This window comes from Mesitornis unicolor, unplaced genomic scaffold, assembly GCF_000695765.1.
Source record: "Mesitornis unicolor isolate BGI_N332 unplaced genomic scaffold, ASM69576v1 scaffold2314, whole genome shotgun sequence".
NCBI classification, from domain to species: Eukaryota; Metazoa; Chordata; class Aves; order Mesitornithiformes; family Mesitornithidae; genus Mesitornis; species Mesitornis unicolor.
Genome location: NW_010177823.1, coordinates 2995 through 13668, shown reverse-complemented (window position 1 = coordinate 13668; position 10674 = coordinate 2995). Strand labels below are relative to the sequence as shown.

The 10674-nt window shown below is 55.1% G+C and overlaps 1 protein-coding gene across 1 annotated transcript; it reads right to left on the bottom strand.

Annotated features, from left to right (window-relative positions):
- Nucleotides 1–843: 843 nt before the first annotated feature.
- BAK1 (BCL2-antagonist/killer 1) lies at nucleotides 844–10210 on the bottom strand. The gene is made up of 5 exons (XM_010182223.1): nucleotides 10123–10210; nucleotides 3684–3819; nucleotides 3413–3556; nucleotides 1073–1253; nucleotides 844–948 (listed from the first exon to the last, which is right to left on the bottom strand). Exons 1-5 carry the CDS (start codon nucleotides 10208–10210, stop codon nucleotides 844–846), a joined length of 654 nt encoding a protein of 217 aa, XP_010180525.1.
- Nucleotides 10211–10674: the final 464 nt, after the last annotated feature.

The window sequence follows — 10674 nt, the reverse complement described above, 5'->3', positions numbered from 1 at the left end:
GGCATCCCTGCACCATCCTGCCCAGCTGAGCTCAGAGCTGATGGAGGGATGGTATGCAACTCCAGTGCCTCCCAGTGAGACCAAAGGAGATCAACTGGGCTGCTCATTTGCCAGCATCCAGGGCTACTGAAGCCCCCAACAGAAGTAGAGGCAGGGCAGGCTGCCCTGAGGCACCCCATAGCTTTAGTGTTTGGAAACCTCTGAGCTCAGGGAGGGCTGAGGGGGCTGCCATGAGAGAGCTGCAGGGCTCCAGGCATCACCTCAGTCACCCGAGGACAGCGTAGGCCTTTCAAAAGGGGTAGGGATGCTGGGCAAAAGGGAAGAGAAGGCTCAAGTGCTTGGGCTCAGGAGCAGAGGGAAGGGGAAAGCAAAGCCCCACGTGGGCCTCCTAATGCTGGCTTGTCCCCCCAGTGACTTACAGGCTGCAGGCCCTCTTCAAATGGGCTCCAACGAGCACATGGGGAGCTCTGCACCCACCCCAGGGAGCAGACAAGGCGCGCGCAGACCCCAGTGCTGTCACAGCGTGGTTGTTCCTCCAGACCCTGGGCTCCAGTGTCTGTTCTCCTGCCTCGCTGCTGCAGAGCGATGCTGTCCCCAGCAGCTGCGTGAGGCACAAAACAGGCACCGAAATTGAACCTCCCCCCGTCCCCGCTTCTCTCCACGGCTCCTGGTGGTGTTTCCAGCAGACCCCGGGCCCTGCAGTGGGAGGGTCACAGGTCCAAGCTGCTCTCTCGGGGGTCCCTTGCATCCCCCCCTGTCCTGGGAGACGTGAATGCAGAGCAGAGATTGAAGAGAGAGAGAGAGCTTGGCCGGAACCCCCCCCAGGCTCTGCCCCCACGTCCGTCAGGGCTTGAAGAAGCGTCGTACCACTACGTGCCCCACCACCACCAGGGCCACCACCACCAGCATGTACTTCACGTAAACGTTGTCCAGATCCAGCACGGCCGCCTAGCGAGAAACAGAGAATAACCGGGGTGCGTTAGACCTGCGCCATCGCCCCCAGGCCGGAGCATGGCTGCACCTCCTCACCCCCAAATCCCCCCGGGACAGCCCCGCGCTCCCGCTGGCTCACCCATCCTCCCTGCTGGGCGATCCACTGGGCGATGCGGTTTCGGAGCATGAAGTCGGCGACGTAGCTGGCGATGCGGCAGAGGAAACCCGTTCTGCCGTGCTGGTAGACGTGGATGGCCATGCGGTAGCCAAAGCCCAGCAGCGCAATCACCCGGCCCCAGTTAATGCCGCTCTCGAACAAGCTGAAACGAAGCCCATGGGCTGGTTAAATCCCTGCCGTGGCTCGGACCTCCCTGGGCTCTGCATCCCCAGGCTGAGGATGCTGTGCTGGTCCTTGAGGTGCATCCCGGCCGCACATACAACGTGGTTATTTTGTGTTTAAGTGGCCACCAATAACCAGATGTGCTTGGGAACAAGCACAGTCTCAGTCACAACTGCTGTTTGCCTCAGCCAGGCTGGTTAGGGATGTTTTGGGGACAAGGAAATTTCCAAATCCTGGCTATGCATCTACGGGCTCTGGATTGCTGGAGGAGGAGCTTTGGGATGGTGGTTGTTGATCTGCCCTGCGCCCCACATCAGCTGCCCGCAGGCCCTGTGCTTTCATGGGCATGGGTGTGAAACAAGGTAAGGGGGAACTGGTGGTGGTTTGAGCCGTCGGGCTGGGGGCTGCAGCAAGCTCAGCAGCTCCTGCACACCCAGCCAGGAGCAGGAGCTGCCACCCCTGTCCCAAAGCATCCCTTGGTGTGCAGTCATACCTGGAGGTAAGGAAATTTAAATATATCTAAGGACAAAGCATTTTAGAACAGGATTTTCCCTTTTCCTGCATAGTTAAAGCCCTCAAAGACCAAAATCTGATCTTGCCCTTGACATTCCCAAGGGCCAGAGGGGCTCCAAAATGTCCTACTCGATGCCCACTGCTCTTGGCCCACTGCTGTGGTCACAAACTGCATCACTGCAGCTTTGGTACTGATTTATCTAGACCAGTTTTTGAAGGGCTTTTTTTTTTCCCTGGTTTCCAGCAAGGCAAGCAAGAAGGTTAAAAAAAATTAAAAAGAGTAGACTCAGGTGCTGTGTTTTATTCCTGTGCCCTGTTCCTGGGAGAGGGGTGATAGAGCCCGGGAAGGAACAACAGCGAAACCGGTAGCAGGTAGAGGTTACAGGGGTTAATTTACCTGTTTGCGGCGCGTTAACCGCCTCAGGCTGGCAAAGCGGTGCAAAAAGTGCAGTGCGGCTTCCCCGGGACAGGGAGGCAGGAAGAGGACAGAAGAGAAGCAGTTAGACAACACACACCGAGCAAAGGTGCACAGGGATGGAGCCAGGTGATGGGATGCTCGGGGAAGTGATGGGAGCCTGGGATCTGGGACCCCAGAGACCCCCACTCCTCTCCTGGCTCTGCCAGAGTCTTCTGCGTGGCCCTGGGTGAACCATTTAATGTGCACAGCATGTCTGCTTCACTACAGAGCGGGGTGAGGACTGAACCCCTTGATGGGCACCTGCATCCACACCTGTACCTCAGGCAACCAGGGCAATGAGTTGTCCAGGTGTTTGCCTTTGCTCTTCACCTCTTTTGCTGTGGGAGAAGTGGGTGAGCATCGCCTGCACAAGGTGGCTGCAGGTCTCCAGAGCATCCCCCATCCTGGTCCACATGGAGCACACCAAGGACAGCAAGTATCTACCTGTCCCTGCAGCCTGCAGCTGTGTTTGCTTTGTGTCTCAAAGCTGGACCCATCAGGACCTCCCAGCTACCCAGTAAGTGGCAGTGGGACCAGCAGCAGATCTGGTCCAGGGCTGGTTGTACCCCTGAATGGGGCCTGGGACAGCCCCTTGGCTACTGACAGGACAAGGGGTAACGGTTTTAAACTGGGAGAGGGCAGGTTTAGATTAAACATTAAGAAGAAATCCTTCCCTGTGAGGTGGTGAGGCCCTGGCCCAGGTTGCCCAGAGAAGCTGTGGGTGCCCCCTCCCTGGCAGTGCCCAAGGCCAGGTTGGACGGGGCTGGGAGCAGCCTGGGCTGGTGGAGGTGTCCCTGCCCATGGGGGTTGCACTGGATGATTTTTCAAGTCCCTTCCCACCCAAACCAGTCTGTGATTCCCAGACACATCTCCAAAACTTTCTGACCCCGGCTGCCTTGTGCAAGGACTGCAAGGTCACTGTCAGGTGAGGACTGCCCTAACAACAACAAGGAGGAGGAAGAGCAGACAGGCAGAAAACACAGGAACCAACACTGTGAGCTGGCTGGGAGCTCAACCCAGGGGCGGTGGGAGAAGCTGAATGGACAGGGTCTGTACTGGGGCAGAGCTGGGGAGGGACACGGGTCCAACCGACCACATCGCCCCCCATCCGACCTGCCCTTCTCCAGGAGAAGAAGCCCAGCCCATGACGAGGATGCTGGTGGCCTTACCTGGAGGCTATTTTGATGAAGTACTCGTAGACGTTGTCCTTGGTGGGCTGCAAGGACTTGAGCATGTTGCGAAACTCCGCGTCGTACCGCTCGTTGATGTCGTCGCCGATGATGGCCAAGCGTATCCCCACCTGGCGCCCGGTGCTGCCCGGAGGGAAGACGGCGTTATGGACATCCCAGTAAGACCAGTAAGCAGGGCTGAGGGTCTGTAACGGAGCCTGGCTCGGGGTGGGGTTGAGGGACGTGCATACGGTTGCTATCAGAGCTTTACCTGCTCGGCTCCTGTTGGATTTCAGCGATCTCTGGGTCCACGGGCACCTCCTCGCCTCTCTCCTCCCTCTCCTGCTGGTAGCGGTAGAAGGCATAGCTCCGAAACACCTCCTCTGTCTCCTTCACCACTTGGTCTTCTGAGAGAGAGAAGAGGGGAGAAAAGTCAAGGGAGAAGCTCCTCTCCCTGCTTTCCCATGTTGGAAAGAGGCCATTCCTTGATTTTCAGCCTAAATTTGTGCTGTTTGTGTTAACGCTGGCCTTTTGCAGTAAAACAAAAAGAATCCAACACAAATTAATCCTTGGGAAAGTAATCCTGAAGCCAGTGCTTGTTCTTAGGGGCACAGGCCCGCGTTTTGAATCCATTTTTGGCAGGAGGCGGCTCCAGGAGTGTCACAACACAAAGCAGATGTCCCCGTGCTGGCGCTTGGCAGCTCCCTCCTGGTGAGAGCACCTTTGGGTGAGGGAATTTGCGGGCACAAACGCGCTCAGCAACCTCTGATCCAAACCCAAACTGGAGGAGAAGCTGCCTATGAACCCTCAGCAAAAAATCTGCATTTTCCACCTCACCAATGACAGTGTGAGCAGGAGTTAAATTGGGCATTTTAGCGTGATTCCTCACCGACGCGATCACACCCCGCTGGCCTCATGACACAACAGGGCAGGGTTTGCAGCTCATGGGCTGCTGGCAGAGTTAGAAAGGAGAAGATATTTCGAATAACTCCTAAACAGTAACCCAAATTGGTGACCGTGCTTGAAAGCAGCTGAACAGGGTGACCAGCTTGAACCAAGCGCCTGCTCCATTGCCCCCGTGCGAGAGCAGACACCCAAATCTCCTGCTTTGCTGACAAAAGCCTGGGGGAGCAAAAAGCCCCTTGCATGGAGTGGGATTGGGGGGGCTGGGGCTGGTTTTGGGTGCCACAGCTTCCTCCCCTGCTCTCGTAAGCACGCAGAGCTTGGCATGCCCGGCATCCAGGGTTCAACGGGACAATGCGCCTGTGCGGTAACGTCACCCGGCCCCGACTGTGCATGAAAACCGACCCGGCACAGGCAGGAAATGATTCAGAAACAACCGGTGTCGACAAGCGTGCGTCTGTCTGCAAACAGCAGAGTTTGAGACCTGCACGCTCGAGTTTGAGACCTGCACACGTCTCTCCTGTCCCTATGGGGCTCGGGGAAGAGTAAGGATCTGAACAGGGCCGGGAATTGTCCCCTCCAGAGCAGGGAGCCCTCCCTGAAGTGTTTCAGTCCCGTAGATACCACAGTGACCGAGAGCTTATCACGTGCGTTGTGTGAAAGCACCCGGGCTGTCACGGGATGGCTTTGATTAGAGCGGGGTTTTGGCTGCCTCGAGAAGCAAATTGGGCTATGGCACCAGCTCCCACATGGCCATCAGCCCAGCTGAGTCAGGGCAGGGCTCTGAGGTCCCAGTAACTCCATTCTTTCCAGTTTCTTTCCTAAGATGCAGCATTTGCAGGGGATAGAAATGGTATGGATGGATCAGAGCCCTGATCACTGTTCAGGGTGGGGGCTCACAGGCATTAAATGAGGTGCAAAGCCCAGGTAACTGAGAACGTCAAAAGTGCAGGACCCTGCAGACCCACGGCTTTAGGGGATCGTCCTGCAAGGTGTTTTGGTGACATGAAGGAGCACATCTGCACCAGCATCCCACTATATCCACCCGCTGTTCTCTGGCCACTGGAAACTGCATTTCCAATGCAGAGATGCTCCTGCTGGGATGCGAGGACCTGGCTTGATAGGCACAGCTGTCCTGGCACCACTGCTCCAGAAAACCCTGTCTCCAAGTCCCCAAAACGTGCTGCACCATTCGTCACAAGGTTTTAATGTCACAACTCCATGGCCCATGTGTGGCTCTGGGAGATGGGCCCAGCCCTGGATGGGGTGCGAGGAAGGGAGAGGACCTGGCGTGCAGAGACTTGGGTGACACCGAGTTCAGGTTGGGTAAATGAAGGGGAAGGGATGTGACGAGCCCCGGTCGCTGTGTTCTCACGGGGTTGTTTTTTGTTTGTTTTTATTTGGCAGCAAACAAATCCCACCTTACGGAGGAGCCAGCGACCGCTCCGCCAAGAGCCCGAAAACGAAACCGGCTGACTCACAGTTTCAGCGAGAGGCAGCGCAAACACTGCGGAAACAGAGGAGGAAACAAGCGCACCAAAAAAAATCCCGGGTTTTAGTTACCCCAGGCGCTATTTTTAGTGACAAGGACAGGAGAACGGACACCTTTGCACCCTCAGGTGCTAACCCGTAGCACCCACCGGGACCAGCTCGGGGTCTCTTCCAGTCAAAGGAAGAGGATCTGGATCAAGATTTGCCTTGTGGAGTCCCAGTATCAGCAGTGGAGAGGAGGAGAGTGGTGGGGAGCTCCTGTGGGATCATCAGGGCTGTGCTAGGAGGGATCTGCTCTGCTTCTGCTTCATGAAGCAGCAACTGCATCCCCCTCCATCCCCAGCACGCTCTGAGGTCCAGACCAGACCCCCCCAGCAGCCTCCTGCCTGGGTCCACACCATCAACAGCCCTGACCAGACCCCAGCCGCTCTCAAACACCGACATTTCTGTGCAAGAGCCTTCGTTTCTCGCTGCTCCCATCTCCCAGGAGCAGCTGCGCTGCCACAGAACCTGGCAGCTCTCACCAAAGTTATCCATCAGACCTCGTTACGAGCAAATGGCCCTGCTGCGGGCTGTAATAAGGACAGATGCAACCTGGCTACGTCCCTTTCGACAGGCAGTAACTACACCAAGAGGTGCATCTGTTTGCACAGAGGGAGATAGCCAGCATGGGAAGAGGAACTGGGTCTGGAGGGAAAAGACAGCTCTGGGGAACCAAAAATGGTGTCTGGAGATTTCCTCCTCAAGGGGAATCATTGAATCATTCAGGTTGGTAAAGACCTCTACGTTCATCAAGTCCAACCATCAACCCAACACCGTCACAACCACTAAACCACATCCCCATGCAACCCAACCTCATGGCAGCTGCAATTCAAGTGTGGGATGAGCGGTATCTGCGTTAATGGATTGGGGTTAACTTCCACCAGGCAAAACGAAACCTCTCCCCCGTCAACAGCAACGCCATCCCGGATCATCGGTGGATGGATGTGACACTGCACCACGCTGGCATCATCCTGCACAGCTCGCACTGAGAGCAGAGCTTCCAGACAGGTAAATGGAAAACTGCCATCCCCAAGGGCATCTGCACAGCACAGAGCCCTGTTCTGCTCTTTAGAACGAACATCTTCCCACCCAAAAGAGGAGCAATATACTCAGATAGCCTCCCTGTAGATATAATGGGCAAACACCCTCAGTTTTAAGACAGAAAATCAGCTGTCAATAAGAGAGAGTCTCTGGTCCAGTTTCTGGACTGGACTCAAGAAACCTGCTTTAATCCTTATGTTCAAGGGTGTCCCACCAGCACACCCCGGGTTAAAGGCTTGCAGCAAGGTTTTGCTCTGGTACTTTGCAACCCAAGCTGAGATCTGTCCCATATTTGTTAATCCACTGCCCTGCAAAGGGAGGCTGGGCCCAGAGCTCAGCGGGTGACCGAGATGAGTGGGCATCTCTGCTCTGGCAATGCTTCTCCCTCTGCCCCATCAAGTCTTTCATAAAACATTGATTGGGGCATCCTTTGCAGGCCAGAACAAAGGAGTCAGGAAGCAGTTCCAGAGCAGAGTTATTTCCCAGGATGACTTTTCTTTTAAAAATGGAAACCACATATTGATGGGAGACGCAGTTCAATACTCTGTGTCTGTGCTGGAGATAGGAATTGTGTGGGCATCAGACAAGAAAAAAGTCTGTCTGAATGGTTTTGGTTGCTCCACACAACGTATGAGAGCCCAGACTTAAACAGGCAGCTCAATTTTTTCCCCACTCGTTTTGCAGGTGGTCTTGGAAATGAAGACACGGAGATGCTCACGGGTGCGTGACTGACGTCCCTAAGCAGCTATTTATCTGTTCATGACTTGCTTCACAGGCAATGCCAAGTCCAGAGCCAAGACAAACAAGCAAGGAGCAAACCTCGCACCTCTCTAGGTACGTTAGGTGAGTGTTAAACACACACAGACAGGTGAGACTGAGCTGAGCAAGGGACCGGTCGCCAAGCTGACCCTGCAGCCTGTGAGTCAGGGTGGCGTCCCTAAGCAGCTATTTATCTGTTCATGACTTGCTTCACAGGCAATGCCAAGTCCAGAGCCAAGACAAACAAGCAAGGAGCAAACCTCGCACCTCTCTAGGTACGTTAGGTGAGTGTTAAACACACACAGACAGGTGAGACTGAGCTGAGCAAGGGACCGGTCGCCAAGCTGACCCTGCAGCCTGTGAGTCAGGGTGGCTGGGCTCTCGTTAGGTGAGTGTTAAACACACACAGACAGGCGAGACTGAGCTGAGCAAGGGTCCGGTCGCCAATCTGACCCTGCAGCCTGTGAGTCAGGGTGCCTGGGCTCTCCATGCACAGCCCTGACACCTTGGAAATCCTCACAGAGATTTGTGCCAAAGCTCTCCTCATTTCCCCAGTAGCAATAAATGGATGCAGTGACACGAAGTGCTTTGGGACTCCAGCTGATGTGTCCACACAGGAGCTAAGCGTGTCCAGATAAGCAATATTTCACCACACAGACCAGCCCCTCTGCAGCTCCTTCAGTGTTACCTGCAAATGAGGGCAGCCACATCCACGGCTGGTCCCACAGACCCGAGACTCACTGTGACCACCCAAACCGTTCCCATACCCTGGCCGTGTGTCTAAACACGGGCACTGCCACCCCCGTGTTACCGATGAGAATCGCAGGAGGGCAAGGTTGATTTTCTGAAGAATGAGCCCAGTTTATGTTCAGTTCAGCGCCGTTGCTGCTGGGACTCCCACTCCTCCTTCTGCAGCATTTGCTCCCCTTTGCATGACTGCTCATGACCACAGTTGCTCCTCCTCTCCGTCACGTACTGCCAAGAGTGTGAAGCTCCTGCTTTTGTCTGCAATGCCCTAAAAACACCACAAGTCCACATCACCACCCAACCCAGACAGAAGCAGCAGCATCTTGTCCATGCCCTAAGTGATGGTTGGCAGAACAAGGGCTCGGAGCGATGCTCAAGCAGATAAACCTCTTCACTCCCTACCATATCCAAAGACAAACAGCAAGCCTTAAATGAATACAAGGCTTAACACCTTCTTGTTAAGAAGGAAAACCTTCTTCCACCTCGTAATCCCATAGCACGTGTTCCTGCTTCCCCTGGAGTCCATGGGGCTTCTGCCTAAGAGGTGTGCAGAGATCCCACCTCCAAATTCCAGGTGTACCCCGCTGGGTTTTTTGGGAAGCAGAGGGATTCTGGTACTGCTGGTAAGCACTGTGAGCTACAGGAAGCGTGGCTGCAAAGCAGCATGGTTAGAGCTCAGGGCCCATCCTCTCACTGGTTTTCACATCAGCATCTCGCTGGCCTCAACAGGAAATCAGCACACGTAAACAACTGCTCTCTTTTATGTTCATACCTTGTAGACCTTGGTAAGGGAAGGACGGGGTATTTTTTTCTTCCAATGCAGGATCTAGCACAAATGGTACTCGAGATGGAGAGGAGCCTGGGCAATACCAGAGTATAAATAACATTATCAGGCCAATAAAGCAGCTCTGGGCTGGATCTGAGCTCACACACACACACAGTTAGGTACAGCTCCTAATCTCCATTATTGACAAAGCTGCAGTGACTCAGCCTTATTTACAAGTCCACCTGCAAAACGGGTTAAGAAGTCACCCGTGTTTAACAGCTTTCTGTGTACCAGCGTTTTATCATTTGGGGATGAAACAGGAGCTGAGGTTTTTCCCGGGTTCCTTTCGGCCCCGTTCCCAGTTTCACCCAATTACACAGTCTGCTGGGCTCGGCGCTCGCTGGAGACGGACGGGACTGCTCCTCAACGTTGGTGAGCCAGACCTTCTCACCACTGCTATGCCAAGGGACACCAGACACCCAAATTCACCCAGCAGCCGAAACCAACTGCCTGAGAGCAGGCGCTGCTCGGCACAGCAAGTTTCTCTGTGTAAACTAAACACCGAGAACCTTTCGCTCTCTTGTGCTTAGGGAAGGGGAAGTCAATGACACCGGGCACCGTCTCACAGCCACTCGGGGTGATGTGACCCCTCTGTGCCTGCTGGCACCCCATTTCTGCCCCCCCTGGGGTTGCCAGTGTACCCCAATTCAACAGCCCCCTACACGCTATTTTGTCCATGCCTTTCAAGTCCCCTGCTCTGCCCACCACGCTAATTCAATGCCAAGCATCTCCAAAAAGCATGTTTAATTCAGCATAGCTTTACAGAACTGATTTGTTATCCCAGTCTTGCAAAGGGACAATAGGAAAAACCCTCATCTTTTCAAAGAAACACAGCAGGGAAGAAAGAAAAAGAATGGGTTGGAAATGCTTCCTTTCCTGAATATCACAGCAACCTTTTTACCTGAGTTTTGCTCTCGTGACAGCCTGCGCCCATGGCTTCCCCGGCGTCTGTGGGCCCTCGCTGGGTCCGCGTCGTTCCCTGAGGCCATTGCAGAAGGGGTTCAGCTCTACCTGGAATGAGGAGATGGGAGTGAACCAGGAGCAGGCAGCACGGATATGGGTCCACACAGGTCCCTTGTCCCCACACAGGTCCCAGTGCACCCGTAGGAAGCCCCTCGGAGTGCTCAGGGCAGCGATGCCGCTGCTTTTATCTCTGCCCCGACCTGGCTCCTCCCTTCCCAGCTCTCGCTCCCCATCCCTGTCCACACCGAGTCCCTTGGCCAGATTCCTCCTCTCTGCACCGTGTGTGCAGAAAGTCCCGTGCCAGGAGAGCAAAGTCACCCAGCTCCAGACTCCACCGCCTCCACACCCCTGCCGGGAACCTGCCAGCTCCCCACGGGCTGCACTGGCTCGTCCCCAGCCCGGACACCAGCATCCGTGGTGGCTTCGTGCTGGGATGAAAGCAAAACCGACAGCGCAAAGGGCTCTGTGACTCCCTGTCTGCACCCGGAGA